At 44.4% G+C, this 23,247-nt stretch overlaps 1 protein-coding gene across 4 annotated transcripts in view; it reads right to left on the bottom strand.

Moving 5' to 3' along the window:
* Positions 1 to 23,247, bottom strand: part of FAM169B (Protein) — a 256,991-nt gene that overhangs the window by 178,980 nt on the left and 54,764 nt on the right. For 2 of the 4 annotated variants that reach the window (XM_081831587.1, XM_081831588.1), the window contains exons 6-8: positions 9,464 to 9,646; positions 5,599 to 5,730; positions 686 to 774 (exon numbers count right to left, since the gene is read on the bottom strand). In XM_081831587.1, the coding sequence (XP_081687713.1) occupies positions 686 to 774; positions 5,599 to 5,730; positions 9,464 to 9,646 (404 nt within the window). The remainder of the gene's footprint in view (positions 1 to 685; positions 775 to 5,598; positions 5,731 to 9,463; positions 9,647 to 23,247) is intronic. The other 2 variants (XM_081831589.1, XM_081831590.1) reach the window with 1 other exon arrangement.

Genomic DNA, 23,247 nt, shown 5'->3' with positions numbered 1-23,247 from the left:
CGCCTGGTGGTGGGTATTGAGGAGGGCACATTTTGCATGGAGCACTGGGTGTTATGCACAAACAATGAATCATGGAACACTTCATCTAAAACTAATGATGTAATGTATGGGGATTAACATAAGAATAAAAAAAAGAAAAAAAAAAAAAACACTGAACAACAGATAATGGGCTACGAAGAAATACTTAGCAGCCATCCTTGTCCCCAGTTCTCTTCTCCCATCACCCTGGGTTCTACAATAACCTAATGCCATATTCCATTTTCTAGCATCGGGGCTCGAGGGGCGGAGGAGGAAAGAAAGAAATTTGTCCGCACATTTGCTCTGCTTGAAAGATGCCGGTCCATGGCAGAATGTGCAATTCAGATTTTTCAGTATTTCCTTAACAGTGCCAGGTTCCAGCTGATTCCCACATGCTCTGTCTAGTTCTGGCTTCATTAGAGCTTGTCAAGCTTAGAGAAAAGGAGCAAGAATAAATAGGTCCTCAGAAAGGTCTAATTACGAAGGCCTCTCCTCATACCGCAGGACGGAGACTCCGAGTATGAATGAACGACCCACTGCCATGGAGAAGCCCAAAGCCAAGGTGATTAGGAAGATGCCTTGCAGGTTCAGAGCTCCCCTAAACAAGCACAACATAATTGCTAAGAAAACAAGACCCAATCCTAGAATGACATATTCACCACCGTACCTTCTTGCCTTCTTCAGACTGTCTGGGTCCATCATCTGGAGACGTCCGCCCTTGACTGCTCACATCCTCCTTGGCATTTCCTGGGTGAGCTGCCCTCCCCAAGCAAGAGAGCAAGATAAACAAATGGGGGTGGCTCCGGGGGAATGGACAATCAAAAGACTAATACACTGGGGACCTCTCCAAAAGCACTGATCACCATGACCCAATTCCATCCTCCCGACTTACACTATGACGCCTGCTATGGTACTCTCCAGAGGACAGGGAAACCTGTCAGGTTTGGGGAGACGGGAGGTGATGGCTCTAGTCAAACATTTCTGAGCTGGGCTATGATCTTTTCTTCCAATTATTCAGACATTAAATGGAGTCAGTTTCCAGTGCTATTTATTCCTAGGCCCTTCTCTTTGCTCACTAGAATTTTTACTCATAAGAGAGCCCATAATCACACTTTCTAATTTAGCCCCCCACCCCCTTTTACCAAATCAGTCCCAACTTGGAAAGGGATGACTTTCTTATCCCACTGTGTGGGATTCCTACACCCCATAATCTCTACGTGGAGGTATGTGTGTGTTGAGAGGGCATTCAGATCCTTTAGGAAAAAAATATTCAGTTTCCCATTTGAGCTGAAAATGCAAATGAAACACATTTTTCAGGGCACCTGGGTGGCTCAGTCAGTTAAGAATCCAACTCTTGATCTCAGCTCAGGACTTGATCTCAGGGTCATGAGTTCAAGCCCCGCACTGGGCTCCACGCTGGGTGTGGGACCTACTTTATTTATTTTTTTTGAAAGATTTTATTTGACAGAGACACAACGAGAGAAGGAACACAAGCAAGGGCAGTTAGAGAGGGAGAAGCAGGTTTCCCGCTGAGCAGGGAGCCTGATGCAGGGCTCGATCCCAGGACCCTGGGATCACGACCTGAGCCGAAGGCAGACGCTTAACGACTGAGCTACCCAGGCGCCCCAAGGAACCTACTTTAAAAAAAAGGGGGGGGGGCACCTGGGTGGCTCAGTTGGTTGGGCGACTGCCTTCAGCTCGGGTCATGATCCTGGAGGCCCGGGATCAAGTCCCACATCGGGCTCCCTGCTAGGCGGGGAGTCTGCTTCTCCCTCTGACCCTCCCCCTCCCATGCTCTCTGTCTCATTCTCTCTCTCAAATGGATAAATAAAAATCTTTAAAAAATAAAAAAATTTAAAAAAGAAACACTTTTCAAAAAAGAACATATTATTTAGTTGTTACCTATATAGATAAATTATAAAGTTTATTTACAAACTTTATGAATTAGCCAACTTTGGTTTGGCAAAACTGAATCATAAGTATTTAAAAATACCAGCATACTTTAGTGCTTTCTTGGAGTTTCTATATCATGCAGTAATGGTTGCCCACGTACTTCTCTTTGCAAAAATGTAAGCTCATAAATGAGTTCAGAGACTCAGTCAGCCTTATTCACCACTGTATCCTTATCACTTCTGCCAGTGGTCTGGCATTGGTAGATCCTCCATCACAGAAATTTATTGAATGAATGAGAAAATACATGAACGAATGAATAAATGAATGAATGAATGAGAGAATGAAGTAAACAATCCATTATTTTCTACCCTGATGTGTGAAACTGTGTTTTTATGTGGCATGGACTAAAACATGCTAGAAACTACCAAATGTTTACTTGTATTTTATTCCTAACCAATAAAGGTCCAATAATCTTTAAAAATGAATGCTCTAGTTTGGAAGATTCAGGATAAGAATCTGAGAAAGCAACCACACAGGTAGGTCAAAGTAAGTTACCATCCACGAGTTACCATACAGGACACAATAGACGAAAATGGCCACTAGAGGGAACCACACAACCTTTCAAAGAGCAGCATTAGGAAAAATCCATCCAGTAGAGTGGTTCTGCTCTCAGCACTTCCCACCATAGCTCACCACCATAAAATTGCTATTACTACTGCACTATATAATGTCCAACTCACCAGAACAAGCTGAGACAAAGTTAGAGTTGCAGTTTACTAGGATTCAGACTTTTAGAAAAATGACCCCGCCTCCCCAGCTCAAATATTTCACATCTTTTCATGTACACTCTAGCATTAAAAATTAAATGTAAATAGAAGAAAATTATTTGCCCTATGGACGATGATTGAAACTATTAAAAATTCACCTGGAAAGAAGATAAAACTATAACCTAAAGAATGAAAAAATTAATTTTTAAAGCTGTGTGCAATTACTTCCTGTCTCCAGCCATATTTTTGTAAAGGAACTTTTCAACTGTTGGAGCATTCAATTTCACCTCCTCCAGTAAAGAAACAAGGCATGTGCAAGCTGAGAAGTCACACCAGATAATATTATGATCCTATTGGTCAAGTTTCAAAGGCTTCATATGTAACTGAGTGTAGGAAGAAAAAAATTTCCCACAAACTCCTTCTCTCAAAAGTTCTGAAAACCCTGTAAATATTTTCAGGGCCATTAAAAGCCACAGATGTTATCAATAGGCAAGATCCATGCAAACTTTAAAAGACCTAGTCCATAAAGGCCGCAGCTTCAAAAACAGATTTTGAAACATTTGAAAGGAGCACAAGCTAATTTCCCTTTGGAACAATGTAAAATGTCCATGCCTTACTTAGAACGTAAAAAGCAATTGGCTCCAAAAATAAAAAATAAAAAATAAAAAAAAAAAAAAAGCAATTGGCTCCACTGGGCTTCTTGCTTACAGTTCTATTTCTACAGCACATGAAATTGTAGGAAACCTCCAAAATAACAGTCAGAAATAAAGGAACAAAAGATAGAACTTGAAAAACAGAACAATTCAAGAAAGCAACTCTAAGAATAACTGATTAAAAACTAAAATTAAATTAAATGGCTGTGTGAGATTTCCAAGGCAAGAGAAGATTCCAGAACCTGCACTGTTTGGTGACCTGTGGGAAAACCTAATGGGCTAACACTTGCAGATTTCCAAGAAGGCAGACAGACCAGAAACTGAGAAACTGCAGAGCATCTGGGCTAATCTGTGATTGCATTTGCAGCCCCCACTCACCAACCCGGAAAAAACCTGAAATGTCAGTGCTGACAAAATTGTTACAAGATGAAGCTGGCTGGCTGAAAACCTTCCTGAGTGAATTAAAATCCTGACTGCTGGCCCCAGGGGAGACAGAAGTTGTGGGTGAAAACTGGGAACTAGCCATGATTTACACAGGGAGTGAAAAGATCATAATTTAGATTTTTTTTAATTACATAGTTTTAGTAATCTAATTATATCATAATTATAATGATGACCCTTCTTCCTTCAAAGGACTCCAAGCATGCTTCTGGAACATTCTCTGTGAAAGTTCCCTCATTTGCTGCTTTAAAGAGAGAGTTGGCAAATCTCACAGAGTGAGTTAAAGTGACAGGTCTGGCATCTGACTTCCAGCTCAGTTTCCTGTGACCAGACCACACCAACTCTCAGCTCTTGAAATAACCCCCAGCGGAATTCTCTTCGGAGGACAGCAATCTCCCCAATTATGAGAAAACGCCCTCCCCTTCTTTACCCCCCTCTGGCCTGTGCAATTTCCACATTATTTCCACATTCGGATTCACAAACTTTTTTTTTTTTTTCATTCCCAGCCAAGGAACTGCAACATCCAAGACACAAAGGCCTTGTCCACGTGGGAGCTGCAGGCTCATTTGTAAAGCTCCTGGATAAACCTAAACCCGCACGGCTGTTCACCTTAGTGCATGGGGATCCGGGCCAGCTCCCCCTTCATTTCTAACTGTGGATGCCACAGGGCAAGTCATTTAACCACCTCATTAGGATCGTAGTCACAGCCCTGCCATGGCCTCCTTCTCAGGTGCCTGGTCACCCCATTAATATCTGTAAAGATCCATTAAGTCTTCTAGCTGAAAGGCACCATAAAAGCAAAACCTATCACTGTTATCATCAATAAACTCCAAGGCGCTCTTCCCTGTCACGACCTAAGGTAAATCAGTTACCCACTGCCCCCTAATGAGCTACCTGCAGCCTGGTATGTTGCATTTGATGCTGACCAGAGCTTCCTTTCCCAGCAGGGAAGAAAAGCCAGGGCTTTCACTTTGGCCAGTGAACTTAAAACTCTTAGAACCTCCTGCACCTCCCACCCATACACCGCACCTGCAGCCTCACGGGCTTTGCACGGATTCGGCCCTGCCTCCAGGGACCCTCACCTTGAGCACTGAGCTAAGAACCACCAGCAGTGTGCAATCCATGCTCAACGTGGGAGAGGTGGAAGACACACTGTTAAAAAGTAACTTGGAGAACCAGACACCAGTATGTCTGGTCTTCCCAGCCGCTGCCTCCCTTTGGGACCCTCCACCTGTTCTCATTGCTCGAAAACCCCCTCCATCAACACCCCGCCAGCAAACTCACCAAGGAGCTCTAACACCCCAAACTGAGGACAGTGTCTGTCTGTAACCGGGGCTGCCCAAATAAACAACATCTCCACCCAGCAGCATACTATGCTGCCAGTAAAAAGGACAGGAAGGACAAGGTACTCCTTTGCAGAATGCTACCTATGAAACGCTACCATTTACGGATGCGTGTCATCTCCCACAAGGGTGGCCGGAGGGGGCATGGAAGGCTGGCTCTTCAGAGTAAACCCTTGTGTGGCTTTCCAATTGTTAACCAGGTGCACACATTCATCTAGGTTTCAGAGATCCTTCTAATTATAAACGAGGAGCCCCTCCGTCCCTGGGAGCTTCTGATTTAGCTAAACTGGGGGAGATCTAGCGCAAGGTTTAGAAGGTGTGGTTCGTTCAGGAAAGGACGGTGGGCCAAGGACAAGAAGCCCCCACTCCGGTCTCCCTCCCCCCTCGGTTCTTGCAACATTAAACATAACACCTGTACCGGCCTGACTCCATCAGCACGCATTAACCCGGGCTTCAAAGGGCACGGCGCTCACTGCGACTCACAGTCTGGAGGTCTTGACTGCTGCAGTTGAACCTTCAGCCAGATGCTGCCTCGCTGGCCCCAGGCTCCTGGGGGCTCCACCTCCCACAGGCGACCCCGCTCCTCCGGGTGGGCCAACAGGAACTTCCTGCAGACTGAGGATGCGCACTGTGAGCCAGGAAGGCCCGCCCCCTTCTGCCTCTCAAGGCACTTCCGGTTCCTGGTGAGGCCCCGCCCACCCCACCCTGGCTCACCGCTCTGATCCTGTTCCGCACAAACCACCGTTTCACCTTCTCACCTGCCACTTGGTGCTCCCACTTTCACCTACCCCCATCTTAGCTTGGGGCCGCCATAACAGAACGCCACACAATGGGGGGCTTCAACAACAGACTCGCTGTCTCAGGGAAGGGAGTCCCACCTCCGGATGTAGGCAGAGGCTCGCTGAGGGCCGCCTTGTCGCCGTACCTTCACGGGGTCTTCCCTCTATACCTCTGTGTCCCGGCCCCTCTTATAAATAAGAACCTCTTCTTACCAGTCTACTGGATCAGAGCCCCACTCATATGACCTCACTTAATCACCTCTTTAATGGCCCCACCTCCACACACAGTCACGTGGGGGACTGAAGCTTCAACATAAGACTCGAGGGGACCCAATTAAGGCCATAACATCACCCCACACTGTCCTCTCCTCAGGCACTGTCCTTCCTCCCCCTGAGCCTCCCCAGCTCTCCTCTCCCACAGAACCTTCCAGCACATCCTCTGCAGATGCCTTGATTCCAGAGTCATCTCAAGGCTTATAGACTTCTATGTCCACGTTCACAGGGTGAGCATTTTTCACACGGCAGTGCCCCAAATCCAGCCAAATGGGAAGCTGCTCCTGGTCCTGCAGGTGCCCATGGGGACACCATCAGGCCCTCTCCTAATATTTCCCGGCCCAGGGCAACAGCACAGATGGAAACCTCCAGAGCATGACACTAAGTATTCAGAAAGTGTAAGCCAAGCTAGCAGAGTGCTAGATAGAATGTTCTGCTCTCCTATCTTGACAAATATAACTTCATAACAACAGGGAAAGCCAGTTTCAAATTTAGAATTTCTTGGACTCCTTGGAGTTTTGCACCAGAATGTGGCAATACCAAGAGAGCCGGCCCCCAGCAGGCTGCCCACCTGCTTCTCCTCCTACCCCAGCCCCACACACATACACCACAAGGGGCCTGTGCATACAAATGTGGACACCATGCCCACACTCCATCCACGTCCCACCAGTGGCTGTCCCTGGGGTCTAAAGACATGCAAACTGGTGGCATGGTCCACCCTTAGATGCACAGATCCAGGGATGGAGTCTACTCCAGCCCTCAGCACTACTGGCAGGAATCCTGGAGTCCTAGTACCTTGAGCTGTCTTAGGAGTGGCCTGGACCCAGGAGGAATATCCTTTTGGGCCCACAGACTCCTGACGCCATGGAGAGAGTCACAGCTACAAGGGGGCTCTAAAGAATGGGGCTGTGGACAGGAGTCCCTGTTGTCCATTCAAAGGTACTCAATAAAAGCCAGTCAGTGAAGGGTGCAGTCAGTGCACCTGGACCCAGGCTTGAGCCTCCAGAAGCTTCTTTCTCCACACTCTACCTATTCACCTACATGCCCAGATACAGCCAGGGGTGATATAAAAGCCTGAGGCCCCAGCATCCTCGGCTAGGTAGCTGAAACCCCTAAGACAAGTAGCATGCTTCAGAATCAGCACCTTCATATCTTCTTTCTCTGCAGGGCAGAGAAAGAGGAGGGAGAATAGGGATCCACAGAACACTGCAAGGGTCTCAGCAGAGCTGGCCCTGGAGCAGCCCCCCACCCTTGGAGGCTGCTATTTCCCTGGGAAACCTGAGGTGGCTGCCCTGGGAGACCAATGCACTCAAACAAAGGTCTCAGAGCCGAAGCAAAAATAAGGGGGGGGGGGGCACCTGGGTGGCTCCGTCAGGTAAGCATCTGCCTTCAGCTCGGGTCATGATCCCAGGGTCCTGGGATGGATCCCCACATCTGGCTCCCTGCTCAGCAGGGAGTCTGCTTTTCCCTCTCCCTCTGCCACTCCCCCTGTTTGTGTTCTCTCTCTCTCTCTCTCTCACTCAAATAAGTAAATAAAATCTTAAAAAAAAAATGAGAGGAACAGGACAGGCATGTGGACAGAGAACCAGCTGCCTAGGTTCTGGAACTTTCCAACACCTCAAAGTGAGCAACACAGTGCAGTAAGCCTGGAATGCTCTTTGCAGAAATTCAAGGATCTTCAGAGTTTAATTATAGACCAAGACTTTGGAAATACAAAGAAATGACTAAACCTACTTGAAAATATGTTTCACCTGCTTTTCTTAGGACTTCAGAGCAACAGAAATTTCCTTACCTTTCCTACCTTCTCTCTCTTATCTGTTCTCCCCATATGATAATGGCACTGGAAACTCAATACTAAGGGTCCAAAAACATCTGTATCACAAGAAGTGAAACAGAACCCAATGTGGGGTGGGTGGGCTTCGTGGGTGGGGGGGGGCACAAAGGGACCCTGGGGAAATACCCACCAGAATCTGCCCTCCTTACTGACTTGGAATGTGATGTTTAATATCAGAGCTTTTTTCATTTCCTCTGACAAATATATATAAAGATTTCTCTTCCAGAATATGGAAAGGGACTGTGACAGTTCACTTTAAGTGCCAACCTGACTGAGCCAAGGGTACCCAGATATTTGGTCTAACATTATTCTGGGTGTGTCTGTGAAGGTGTTTTGGATGAGATCAGCATTTGAATCAGTAGACTGTGTAAAGCAGATTGCCTTCCTGCATGTGGGTGGGCCTCATCCAATCAGTTGAAGGCCTGATTATGGAACAAAAAAGCTGACCCTCCCACAAGTAAGAGGGAACTCCTCCTGCCTGTTGAGCTGGGACATCGATCTTTTACTGCCTTTGGATTTGAACCAAAAACTTTTTGTTGGCTTTTCTTGGGTCTGGCGCCTGTGGGCATTTGGACTGTTAAGACACCATCGGCTCTCCTGAGTCTCCAGCTTGCTAACAACTGCAGATCCTGAGAGTCTCAGTCTCCACACCATGTGAGTCAGTTCCTCATATTAAATCTCTTCTCTCTATATATCTACATCCTATTGGTTCTGTTCTCTGGAGAACTCTGACCAATACAGGGACTCAGTGGGTCAAGAATGGAAGAGGGGACTGTCTTCTGCAGTAGGAGCTACAGAGGTGCTTGGGGGCTCAGTGCCGTTAGAGCTTGCCTTTGCACTCCAGCTGCCCTCCCAGCTGAAGCTCCTAAGGATCGCTTGCAGCTTCTAGTGGAAAGGACGAAGTCATGGGCTCTAAGCTTCAAGTAAAGGAGCAAAGGCCCTCTGAGCGCCCAGCAGCAATTGGCAGCACAGACTCACTTCTCTGGATTCTACTTCTCTCTGAGGTTGTGTGACTTCTTTTTTTTTTTTTTTTAAGATTTTATTTATTTAATTGTCACAGAAAGAGAGATAGCCAGAGAGGGAACACAAGCAGGGGGAGTGGGAGAGGGAGAAGCAAGCTTCCGGCTGAGCAGAGAGCACAATGCGGGGCTCGATCCCAGGACCCTGGGATCATGACCCGAGCCGAAGGCAGACGCTTAACGACTGAGCCACCCAGGCGCCCCTGTGACTTCTTTTTTATTAGCTCTAAATCCAATTATTTCTCAGGCTGGGAAGGGCTCGCCGCCTGTGATACAGCATAAAGCCTCATCTGTGCGGAAGCAATGGGAGATTTCTCAGGAGGAAAAGAAGACCCACATTCCGAGAGTGCCAAGGAACCTCCCTCCTCACAGTCACCTAGAATGCACATGTGTTATCCATCACCATTACCCCAACTCTTCCTCCTGATACAAGGTGGGTTTACCTTGGTACATGGCAGGAGAAATTGGCCAACTGACGCCCAGAGCCTCGTCCTCTCGAAATGTCTCACAGAAGTCCTGCAGCATGGCCATGCCCAGGCCTTGGCGACGGTACGTCCTCCTGACAAACACGGTGTCGAAGACAGGCAGCAGGTAGCACACACCTGTGCCATCACCACACAGGCTGCCTGCAGGGAGAGGAAGTGACATGCACTGGCCCCAGACTTGCACCAAGCTGCCAGAACCCTGCGGAATGCCCGCACAGCCGGGTCATTGGTACCACCTGGAAGAAGGGCTCACATCACTGACGAAACAACCTGACAAGACAGCAGAGCCTCCCAAACCACCAGTTCTCCCCAGCTGGCGGGTCAGCCCACATGTGATTGATCACTGGGAGGACAGCCACCAGACTACTGCACTGAAATGAAAAGCAAACCCAGGTGAATGGACCATTCATGCACCCAAGACCCTGAGATGCTGCCCTCACCGCGCACAGTTCACAGAGACACTTGAAGCCAATGAGAAGCATCTGGGCGACATCGAAGTTCTCCATGAACCCAGGCTGTACGGGCTGGGAGATCCACCCAATACATCTCTAGGGCATGGACTTGTTTTGGTAACTCTAACAAGGGGTCATCCTGTCCTATTAAGGCAAAGTACATTTACCCCGAATAGACTAAGTCCTGTTTCCCCTACAATATCAATGACCTTGCTATAGCAGAGCAGGGGAGGTGACAGTTGGCACCCTTCCCACTTTTCTTTTTTTCTTTTTTTTTTTTTAAAGATTTTATTTATTTATTTGACAGAGAGACACGGCGAGAGAGGAAACAAGCAGGGGGAGTGGGAGAGGGAGAAGCAGGCTTCCCGCGGAGCAGAGAGCCTGATGCGGGGCTCGATCCCAGGACCCTGGGACCATGACCTGAGCCGAAGGCAGACGCTTAACCACTGAGCCACCCAGGCGCCCCCTTTCCCACTTTTCTACCCTGAACTGAACTTCACTGCAACCAGCACCAATACCAGCACAGTTGCTGTTTCTGCAATGGGAGCTTAGTGTTGCAGCCAGTTGCCTCTGTCATCACCCTAACCAGAAAATCGGTGCTACCTGGAGCCTACCACATCATCTTTCTCTCTTCCAAGCTGCATAGGGGCCTGTGTCCTAGATGCACTAGAGTCCAGGAGAAGAAGTATGTAGCATATTCAGCTCCTATTGGAAAAAGAGGTATTCATCCCCACCAAGATTCAGAAGGTGGGTAATCTCCCAAACAAAAAACTGACTCCAATTCTAATCGGCCAGACTGAGTTGCAGAGACACATGCTACCATAATAACTGCAAAAATGGCCACAGTTATTACCCCTCCTGTATCCACATCCCTTTACATGTGGTTCTGAAGCACCTGCCATCAAGAGATGGGGTCTGGCCACATAGGGTCCAGTGCCCATCTGTTCTCTCTCATATCCCTGCCACTCACCCCAAGAACAAATCTGGACTAGCCTGTCACCATGAAAGAAACATGGCCTGGGCACCCTTGTGGTCCCAGCAAACATCGAGCCATCCCCAAAAAGCAGAGCCACCTACTGGATGGGCTAAAACCCATGGAAACTGTCAATCAAAAGGATGGTGAGCTGAATGGTTGGTTTTGTGGGAAAATGAATGAAATAAATAATCTGTGGCCAGTGATCAATACCACCAAATTCACTTGAGATGGTGATTGTAGAGTATTTGAATTTCACCTTCATTGTTCTTGAAATGATAGTACAAACTTGGATTGGAATTCGATAACTTCCAACTTCTACAGACAATGAGAACAACATTCCCCAAATGATAAAGTCTTCCAAAGCTGAAAAGGTTTAATGTTAAATAAAAATACAATTCCATTCATGATAGCCTTAAAAAAGAGTCGGTATTTAGGAATATATTTAAACAAAAGAAGCTCAAATCTTGAATACTGAAAAACTAGCAAACATTGTCAAGGGAAATTAAAGAAAATCTAAATAAATGGAGACATTCCATGTTCATGGATTGGATGACTCAATACTGTTAAGATGGCAATTCTTCCCAAACTGGTCTGTAAGTTCAATGCCTATCAAAATCTTAGCAGGCATTTTCTTTTTTTAAGAGAGAGTGAGAGGGAGGGCAGGGGGTGGGGAGGGAGGGAAAGGGACAGAGGGAGAGGGAGAGAGGGAATCTTAAGCAGGCTCCACACCCAGCATAGAGCCCAACACGGGGCTCGATCTCATGACCCTGAGATCATGACCTGAGCTGAAATCAAGAGTCAGACACAATCAACTGAGCCACCCAGGCGCCCCACCAGCAGGCATTTTTGTGGACACTGACAAGCTGATACTAATATTGACATGAAATGCAAAGTCTCTACAATAAGCAACCCAGTTCTGAAAAAGAAGAGTAAAGTTGGAAGTTTTACACTACCCAATTTCAAGGTTTCTTATAAAATCAAGGCAGGCAAGCCAGTGGGATACTGGTGCAAGGATAGGCACATACATCAGTGGAACAGAAATGAGTCCAGAAATAAACTCTTACACTTTGAACTTCAACAAAGGTGCCCTTTTCAAATGAGGAAAAGACAGTCTTTTCAACAAATGGTGGTGGGATGACTGGATATTGATAAATCAAAAAAAAAATTTTTTTTTTAAGGGAAGAAGCTGGAACAGAACAGAAAGCCCAGAATTAGACCCACACAAATATAGTCAACTGATCTTTGACAAACGAGCAAAGTAAAGTCAATGGAGAAAGGACAGTCCCAGTAAGTGATACTGGACAACTGGATATCCACATGAAAAAATAATAATAATAATCTAGACACAGACCTTAAACCCTTCAAAAAATTTGCCTTAAAATGAATCACAGACATACATATAAAACGCAAAACTACAAAACTCCTAGAAAATAACACAAGAGAGGGGCACCTGGGTGGCTCAGTCGTTGGGCGTGTCTGCCTTCGGCTCAGGTCATGATCCCAGGGTCCTGGGATCGAGCCCCGCATCAGGCTCCCTGCTCCAGGGGAAGCCTGCTTCTCCCTCTCCCACTCTCCCTGCTTGTGTTCACTCTCTCTCTGTGTCTCTCTCTGTCAAATAAATAAATAAAATCTTAAAAAAAGAAAAGAAAAGAACACAAGAGAATATCTAGATGACCTTGGGTTTAGCGATAAATTTTTTACATACAACAACAAAGGCATGATCCATGAAAGAAAAAACTGACAAGCTGAATTTCATTAAAATTAAAATTTGCTGCTCTGTGAAAGACCATGTCAAAAGAATGAAAAGGCAAGGCATGAACTGGGAAAAAATATTTGCAAAAGACACATTTGTCTGATAAAGAACTGTTATCTGAAATATACAAAGAACTTTAAAAAATCAATTGTAAGAAAACAAACAACTTGATTAAAAAGTAAAAAGTAGACCAGAGATTTTAATAGAGACCTCATCAAAGATGTATACGTACAACAGATGAGCGTATCAAAAGATGCTCCACATTATGTCATCAGATAAATGCCAATTAAACCAACAAGATATCACTGCACACCTAATAGAGTGACCAAATTCCAGAACTGTCAACACCAAATGCTGGTGAGGATGTGGAGCAATAGGAACTCTCATTCATTGTTGGGGGAAATGCAAAATGATACAGCAACTCTGGATGACAGCTTGGTGGTTTTTACAAAAGTAAACATACTCATATAATTCATCAGTTGTGCTCCTTAATACTTATCAAAAGGAGTTGAGAACCGTAATTCAAGATGGATCTAGGCATAAATAGAAGTTAAAACTATAAAGCTTTCAGAAGAAAACATAGAGGAAAATCTTCACAACCTTGGGTTAGTCAGAGAGTTCTTAAATTCAATACCAGAAGCACAATCAATTGACAAATCTGACTTCATTAAAGTTAACTTTTGTACTTCAAAGTTAGACTGCAGAAAATATTTACAAATCACATTTCTGATAAAGGACATATCCAGACTATATAAAGAACTCTAACAATACAATAAAAAGAAAACAACCAATTAAAAATAGACAGATGATCTGAACACTTTTTCAGAGAAGACATACAAACGGTTAATAATCAGTGAAAAGACACTCAACATCATTAACCACTAGGAAAATGAAAATTAAAACCACAATGCAATGCTACTTTTGACCTACTAAAAAATGGCTATAGTCAAGATGACAAGCAGTAATAAATGTTGACAAGATGTGGAGAAATTGAAACCGTCCCATCCGCTGATGGGAATATGTAATGGTAAAGCTACTTTGTCAAATAATTTGACAGTTTCTTAAAGTTAAACATGTGCTTATCAGATGACCCACCAATTCTATTCCTAGGAAGCTAGTATTTGCTACAATTTGGATGAACCTCAAAAACATTAAGTAAAATAAGCCAGACAGAAAACACCACATATTGTATCATTCCATTTAGATGAAATACCCCGGAAAGGCAAATTGATAAAGACAGAGAGCAGACTGGGGGTTGCCTAGAACTGGGGTGGAAACAGAGATTGGCAGCAAACAGGCAACTTTTTGGGGTGATGGAAATATCCAAAACTCTAAATTTTTTAGAAATCCCTTACCATCGGCAAATTTTATGGAGTGTAAAATTATACCTCAACAAAATTGATTTTTAAAAGATTCAATGAATTGTATTAAAATTATTGTATTGGGGCGCCTGGGTGGCTCAGTGGGTTAAGCATCTGACTCTTGGTTTCAGCTCAGGTCATGATCTCACAGTCATGAGATTGAGCCCCACATCTGGCTCCCCACTCAGTGTGGAGTCTGTTTCAGATTCTTTCTCCCTCTCCCTCCCCCTTTGCCCCTCTCTGCTCACATGTTCTCTCTTTTTCAAATAAATAAAATCTTTAAATAAATAATAACAATAAAATTATTACATTGAAATTATATGAAAAAGATACAATCATGTGTAAAAGAGGAAAAATAGTAACTTTACAGTAGAGAAACCTACCAGACACCCCCTTGAGTGATCAGGGTGAGCATTGCCAATAGTAATGTTGGCATCATGTACCTTCACGTGTGATGGAAGCATGTGATTACAAGGACACTTCACTTTCCCCCAAACCCATATCCCACTCTAATCATGTGAAAATATCAGACAGACCTAAATTAAGAGACATTTCACAAATCTCCTGACCAGTACTCTTCAAAAGTGTCCAAGTCATGAAAGACAAGGAGAACAAAGAAATGGTCACAGATCAGACCAGGGAACTAGGACGATCTGAAAACTACATGCAAGGTCGTATCCTGGATCAAACCCTATAAGAGATAAAGGACATTGCTAAAAAATTAACAATGTTAATTTCTTAGGTTTGATCCCCATACCATGGTCATGTATTACCAGTAGGGGGAGGTAGGTGAAGGGTATAACAAGAACTCTGAACTATCTTTGCAACTCTTCTGTAAATCTAAAATTATTTCAAAATAAAAAGCTGGGGGAGGGAGAGAGGCAGAAGAAACAAAAGCATCCCACCAGCCCTTTCTAACAGCTAATCATACCATCAGGTTGGTCAAATAAAATTTATCTTCTAAAATCAATTTCTGGGGCACCTGGGTGGCTCAACGGGGTAAGCGTTTGCCTTCAGCTCAGGTCATGATCCCAGGATCCTGGGATCAATAGGGCTCCCTGCTCAGCGGGGAGTCTGCTTCTCCCTCTCCCTCTGTCCCTCCCCCCCACTCCTGCTCTCTCTCTCTCAAAAAAAAAAAATATATATATATATAATCTTTAAAATCAATTCCCAAAACCCAAAGAATTGGCTTTTTTGTTTGTTTGTTTTAATAAGGATACTAATTAGCTGTAATAAGAATATTATGTGATTATGAACAGGGGCAGAGGCAATGAGCTGGTTGCATGTCAATAGACTCTCATCATCAGCACATCAAGCCTAAGGAAATCATATCATATAGCATGGGATGGTTGGGAAGAACCCCAGCAATGATCTCATTCATTCTACCCATTTTACAGACATGGCAGGTGACAGGGTCAAGAAAAGTAAAAATAAACAAACAAAACAAAACACACAGACAACAAAGGGCTTGGCTCCCTTCTATCAGTAACACCTGCCCAACTGCCTCTCATCAGCTCATAGAGAGCCTGTTGATGCCGAGCAAACTCAGACCAGCCCACAGCACCAAAGTAGCTGGTGGCAGAACTGAGCCAAGAACCAAGACCTCGGGTGCCTGGGTGGCTCAGTCGGTTAAGCATCTGCCTTAGGCTCAGATCATGATCCCAGGGTCCTGGGATCGAGGCCAGCATCGGGCTCCTCACTCAGCAGGGACTCTGCTTCTCCCTCTTCCCCTCCCCTCTGCTTGTGCTCTCTCTCTCTCATGCTCTCTCTTTCAAACAAATAAATAAAATCTTAAAAAAAAAAAAGAACCAAGACCTCCTGGCCTCTTGGTGCCCTTTCTTCTTCTTTCTGGCTGCTTCGTGTCTAAAATTACTTTCAGTGATTACACAGGTTTTCTGTACCTAAAACACTTAGGAGATTAAAGCATATTCCAGATGGGCACTGTTCAAAATCGGAACAAAGATGCTGTCTCTCAGGCAAATTTAAATATCCAGAAAGGTCTTTTACCTGAGGATAATTGATCATGGAAAGAAAGGTCATGGGAACAGATCCATGGAGACTACAATTCATAGTCAGTGGTGGGGATAAAACAAAATAAAACAAACAAAACTATGGTAAAGCACAAACCAGTCAGAATGTTCAACCCATGAGGTGACACCACGGTGAACTGGCTAAATGGGCAGCAGGATGAGATCATTTTTACCATAAATGCTGATAGGAAAAAAACAAGAAAAACTGAAAATTAACAAGCCAAGCATCAGAATTTAAAAGACTGAAAAAGAACAGAAGAGAGACCCAAAGAAAATAAAGGGAAGGAGGGGCGCCTGGGTGGCTTAGTCGTTAAGCGTCTGCCTTCAGCTCAGGTCATGATCCCAGGGTCCTGGGATCGAGCCCCGCATCGGGCTCCCTGCTCGGCGGGAAGCCTGCTTCTCCCTCTCCCACTCCCCCTGCTTGTGTTCCCTCTCTCGCTGTCTCTCTGTCTGTCAAATAAATAAATAAAATCTTTAAAAAATAATAATAATAAAGGGAAGGAGACAAGGAGGATAGAAATTAATAAAACAGAACACAAAAATACAATATAAAGGATTTTTTAAAATTTTAAGAGTTGCTAAAGTAAGAATGAATATACCATACATAAAGCACATTAGGAATTAAAATAAAGATATGGCTACAGATGTGGCAGAAATTTCAAAGGTAAAAGAATATAATAAATATCTCTAAGCCAATAAACTTAAAAACAGATGAAAAGGACAAATTCCTAGGACAATACAAACCACCAAAACTGACTCATAAAAAAAACAGAAAGACTAATGATGCTCCTATGAGCATCAAAACATGAACTCAGTAGTTTAAACCTCTCCCACACTGAACACATCAGGCCAGGTGGCTTTAGATATAAGTTCTACCAAACTTCCAAGGAAAGTCTTCCAGAGAACAGAAAAAGGGAGAATATTCTCCAACTTAGTCTATGAGTCTAACCTTTTAAGGACAAAGGAAAAAACAGCCAAGGATCAGAAAAATAGCTAAACAACAGTAATTCTTAAGCATAAGTCAAAAAAATTTAAACCGATATTAACAAACTGAATTCAAGAGGGTGCACAAAGTTAATCTAGATCACGGTAAGGGGCTGGTTTCTCTGCTCACCACCCTGGCTGTTTTCGAGGAGATGCAGAATCAATAAGGTATCTTTGAGGAAACCATGACCAAGGGGCATGAACTAAGACTGCACATAATGAAGGCTTTGCCTTCAACAGCCTGGGAGGACCTGAAGACAGAACCTCTGAGAGAAGAAAACAAAGCCTACCAAAGAGGAGGCAACGTGGTGCCAACAGGCTGTCCATTAAAAATAGGCACCCCAACAAAACACAGAAAAAGACAAGGAGGGTTACTTCACAAATTCATTGAGGGAATTCTTGGAATACCTAAGACAGCATTCGCAGATGGTGCGCCATGGAGGAAATTATAGCAACAGGCGGCCAGAAAGTAATAGAAGAAACGGAATCTGCTTCAAAGAGAGAGATTTGTCAGGAGGAAGATAAAACAGGCAGGTGGCGAGACAACAGTCTATGACTGTGGGTGGGTGTATTCCCACCGCCGGCTGTTTTTGAGAACTAAGACCTGGGCCCCAGGGAAGTTATGATGGGAGGACCCAAGGCACAAAATAGCCAAGTGCCTGGCCAAACGCAGCCTGGCTCTTGGTGCGTTTCCTTTTGCAAAGTAGCATTTGTGGGTGCTAGGAAGCACCTGTCCAGGTTCGCTCTGCTAATCCCAAAGACAATATGCTGTCCGTGGTGGTTGGAGACGCTTGGCTCTGACACATTTTAAGAATAACTGCTCTAAAAATCCAAATTCAGGCAACAGTTGCCAGTCCAAGAGATTAAGTTCAGACTATAAAGATATTTGGGATACTCCTAACCCATGGAAACCCAACAGAGAACTAGCTAAAAGTGTTAACTTTTGCCAGCCATTAGCACTCTCCTTTTGTTACAGTCATACTACCTGTGGGTGGTGAACCCACTGTACAAGGTCAGAGCCAGATATCCCTTGGAACCGGGTCAGAGCCAGACTCCCTGGGAACCCACTGCACAAGGTCAGAGCCAGACTTCCTTGGAACCTGGGGCAGCTGAGCATCTACTGAAGACACCAGTAAATGATCTGGATGTTCCTGAATTCTTCCCACCAGGGAGCGCTGCTAACACCTATCTGCATAAAATCATTTTATTTTTTAAAGTATGAGACATTTAAATTGTATCTGCCGGACTAGGCACCAGCAAACTTTTTCTGTAAATTCCAGACAGAAAATACTTTAGGCTTTAGGAGCAAGCACTCATCTCTGCAGTTGTGGACAAAATCAGCTGTGGACAATACGAATGGGCATGGCTATATTCCAATAAAACTCTATTTACAAAAATAGGCAATGAGCAGAATTTGACCTCCAGGCCATAGTTGCCAGTGCCCGCTCCAGAAAAACATCACTTTTACAGGGAGGACTAAGCGTTTATAACACCTATTTGTAATACTTGCCTTTTCTCGAGAACAATTGAAAACAATGCATTAACCTGAACCACCCCCAAACAAGACACATTTAGAGATAAGCATTAATTATATCATTTTTCTTCTAAAAGTTTCATTTTACTATTACAAGAGGAATTAAAAAAAAAGAGGAATTTATTTATAAGGTGCCATGAAATTTGATTTATCTCTAAAATATTGGGGAAAAGAGTTTATCTGCTTAAATAACTTTGGCCAACTTGACTTTATCTCAGGTTGTTAAATAGAAGAAAATCTGGGGGCACCTGGGTGACTCAGTCGTTAAGCGTCTGCCTTCGGCTCAGGTCATGGTCCCAGGATCCTGGGATTGAGCCCCGCGTCGGGCTCCCTCCTCAGCCAGGAGTCTGCTTCTCCCTCTCCCTCTGCCTTCCCCCCAACACACAGCTTGTGTGCTCTCTCTCTCTCTCTCTCAAATAAATGAATAAAATCTTTAAAATAAATATGTATATATGTGTATATATATATATATATATATATCTCGTAAAAGTGAATGCATATTAAAAACTGCATCCAGGGGCGCCTGGGTGGCTCAGTTGGTTAAGCGACTGCCTTCGGCTCAGGTCATGATCCTGGAGTCCCTGGATCGAGTCCCGCATCGGGCTCCCTGCTCGGCGGGGAGTCTGCTTCTCCCTCTCCCACTCCCCCTGCTTGTGTTCCCTCTTTCGCTGTGTCTCTCTCTGTCAAATAAATAAATAAATAATAAATAAATAAAATCTGTATCAGTAATTCACCTCCTTTTTGGATTACAGGAGCAAGAACTGCTCCAGTTCAACTCTGTGCTGGACCCTGCACATAATCTAGTCCACGTGGCCTAGAGCAAAGGAAAATTATAAAAGCCAAAGAAAACTACCAACAAATTATAGAACTAAGAGGAAAGTCTAGCAAGGTTAACAGACATAAGATCAACATGTAAGAGATGGATGGCATTTCTATCCGACTAGCAATGATCAGAAAATAGGCTCTAAAATAAAATATTTCGTAGCCACGGGATCAGCAACCACAAAAAAAGCTGGACAATACCAATGTTGATAAAGATGTGGAGCACCAAACACTCTTCGCCTTTTGCAGATGACAGTATACACATGTCCAACCATTGTGGGAGACAGCTGTGCGTCCCCTCAGGAGAAGCTGAGTATATGCTTCAGCTAGCGGTTCCTTTTTTTTTTTTTTTAAGATTTTACTTATTTATTTATTTGAGAGAGAGAGAGAGAAAGCAAGAGCAGGGGGAGGGGCACAGGGAGAAGCAGGCTCCCCGCTGAGCAGAGAGCCCAGTGCGGGACTCGATCCCAGGACCCTGGGATCATGACCTGAGCCGAAGGCAGACGTTTCACTGACTGAGCCACCCAGGTGCCCCTCGCAGTTTCTCTTTTAAGTATACACTCTCAAGTGGTGTTGCCCAAATGTTTTCTCATTATCACCAACCTAAGGAGCCATTTCTTCCTAATCGCCACCCTCCCCCCCCAACTAAATACTAAGGAATAACACTTTGTGGGGTAGGGTTTAGGTTTGGAGAGCCACAGACCATTGTATTATCCATGATTCTTTTGCTTCCCAAAAAAAAGGTTTGATTGTTGGGGGCAATGCTTCCCCACTGAGAATGCATGCCTTGGGTGAGTGTTTCTCCAACTTCAGTCCTTGGGAGTCACCTGGAGGGCTTGTTAAGACAGATCGAAGGGGCCCAGTCTACCGCCAGGGTTTCTGATGCAGCAGGTCTTGGATGGAACCTGAGAACTCCTGTAGTCAATAATATGTGAGCAGCATGAACTGCCTGCTGAGCACTCCGTCTATTACACATTGTCCACTGTGCAGCAGTGAAGGGCTGCCTGGTGGTGGTGACTGCAAGTATTCCAGGCCAGACTGAGACTTTATAAACAGGATTCTTCCATGGATTATTATGGGCTGTCTATCTAGCCCACGGTCCTTTAACATGGCCCCACCCCAGCTAAAAACGAAGGCCAGGTGGCCATATCTGAACCATGAAAGCCAGCCCCCCCATCCACAGTCAAGCTAAAGGTGGACCCATGATGCACAAGAAAACCAATCCACAGGCCAGCTGGGCCAATCTGATTCTTCCGAGAGACTTTAAATGAAGTGAAACGAGGACCACAATAGATCTTGGCTCTTTAAGGCAGGCACAGGGAGAGGCCAGGTGGGCATCGTAGCAAACTAAAGTCAAGCTTATGAGGAAGCAGGAGATATAAGTGGGCAAAGTTAGCAGGTTTGCAAGGCTGAGAATGCAGCAGCTGCTGGTGCACATCCCAGCAGACGAAGCCAGGCTGCATCCCGTGCATTTCTCCCTGCACCCTCCAATACCCCATCTTCAAGGGGACCTCCATTCCTCACCAACAGCAACCCCTTTCTCATTGGGCAGCAGTCGGTACCTGATCCAACACCGCACTCCCCACTCATGCCACCTTCGTTACTTATGTTTCTGCTGAAGTCCAGAAGAGGGCCTGGGGGGGGCCTGCCCGATGAGACAACCCAGCAGGAGGTACCTGTGGCATTGGACATCTGGGGGAGGGGAGAGCAGAAGACCCTCACCCCCCCCCCCACTGCGATGAGCAGGGCAGCTGAGGTCACTTCGAAACATCACTGCCATCTCGAAGGTCACATGCTTGTCTGGATTGCAAATCACCTAATTTAATACTTTTAAGTGCCACTCCTGTTTTTATGATTTGCATTAGTGTTGGAGTTTTCAGACATCTGAAATATAAAGCTGTTCTTTTTAGATTTTTATACAAAAGCAAAACACTTCTTAGGTCTGCCTCAAATTGGCCAACTAGCCCCTTACCGGTCCAGGATTTTCTTCCCTTGAAAGCTAACAGTCTTGTGGACTAGTGGTTTGAGAACAAAAGTTAAAGTAAAACCTCATTAGTTTTGATTACCTAGGGAGAATTTCAACATAAAATAGTTAAATGGCTGAAGTGTCACTATTTCCTATAAAAGACAATTACTGAACAGTCAAATGAAGGGAGAAATGCAAACCAGCCTATTAAGAAAATATTCCCAAAGACAGGTCTACCTGAAAAGATCTCATTCAGCCTATACAAAGGCGCCCACTTGTTTCAAACTGAATGTGCTCCTCAGCAATAAAGAGGCACAAACTACTGATCTACACATTGACTTGGATGAATAGCATTATGCCGAGTGAAAAGAGTCAGTCTCTTGGGGCGCCTGGGTGGCTCAGTTGTTGGAGTGGCCGGGTCTGGATTTCAGCTCAGGTCATGATCTCAGAGTCCTGGGATCAAGCCCCAGGTCAGGCTCCACATTCAGCTCGGAGTCCGCTTGAGATTCTTTCCCTGTTCCTCTCCTCCTCCCCTCTGCTCATGCTATCTCTATCTAAAATAAATAAAATCTTAAGAAAAAAAGAAGAAGAAGAAAAGGGTCAGTCTCAAAGGGTTACAAACTATTTGATTCCATTACATAACACTCTAGAAAAGACAAAACAATAGTGACGGAGAACAAATCAATGGTTGCCAGGGGTTTCAGGTGGCAACTAGGGGGTACGGAATGACTAGAGATAACATGAAGGAGGTTTTGGGGATGGTGGCTTTTACTCTGTATTTTAATTATGGTTGTAGTTATATGAATCTATACATAGGTCAAAATTCACAGAACTGTAAAGCCAAAAAAAAATAAGGTCAATTTTACTGTCTAATAAATTTTTAAAATACTTTAAAGTATGTGCCAAGAAAGCTCTTAGAAACAATGTATACTCTTAAATAGGTGACCCCTGGCCCCTGTGATCCAATTTATGCAGTGAATCTGCACATTTGCTTTTCCTCTCAGAATGAAATTATACACTGCAGCCCAGCTTAAGCTAAATTAACAGATATTCTGAATCAAAAGGAAAAATTGTAATGCTGCGAAGTTGAGAAGCATGCCATGTGCTATGCCCATATCCTTAGCATCAACACAAAAACACCGCATAATGCCCTGACAAGCACAGAGGACAGAGCTGAGACTGAAGAAACGTTAACTGTTCTGAACTTGTGAACTACAAACTCCTCCTATTGTAGTCCATTAAACCACATGTATTCGCTGTGATTTTTCGTAAATCATGTGTGCAAATAATAAGACATAATAAAATATATCTATTCACTAACTAAATCGTTTTGTTTAACATACTTATATGCTGCTATATCAACCATTATTTTTCTTTTTTTTTTAGGTTTTATTTATTTATTTGACGGAGAGAGAGGGCACAAGCAGGGGCGGCAGCAGAGGGAGAGGGAGAAGCAAGTCCCCCACCGAGCAGGGAGCCCCACACAGGACTCAACCCCAGGACCCCAGGATCGTGACCCAAGCTGAAGGCAGACACCTAACGACTGAGCCACCCAGGCGCCCTGCTATATTAACCATTTCTTAATTCATCAAGATATATCCCTCTCTCTGATTATAGAAAAAGATGAGAAGGAAAGGAATAAAATTCTATGATCCATATCTGAACAGGATCCCCATCAGATAATGGTGGTGGAAGGAAATTGTCACGCAAATCCCACATATAATAACTACTTAAGAAATAAATGTAAGAAATCATTTAAAGACACCACTAGGTAGACGAAAATTTAATTTCAGGAAATTGCAACTGGAAAGAGCACCTATGTGGTTCTGTTGGTTAAACGTCCAGCTCTTGATCTCAGCCCAGG

This window comes from Leptonychotes weddellii, chromosome 9, assembly GCF_054177405.1.
Source record: "Leptonychotes weddellii isolate Sample4059 chromosome 9, ASM5417740v2, whole genome shotgun sequence".
Lineage (NCBI taxonomy): Eukaryota > Metazoa > Chordata > Mammalia > Carnivora > Phocidae > Leptonychotes > Leptonychotes weddellii.
Note: the sequence above shows the minus strand (reverse complement) of the source record. Positions and strands in the feature narration are given on the sequence as shown.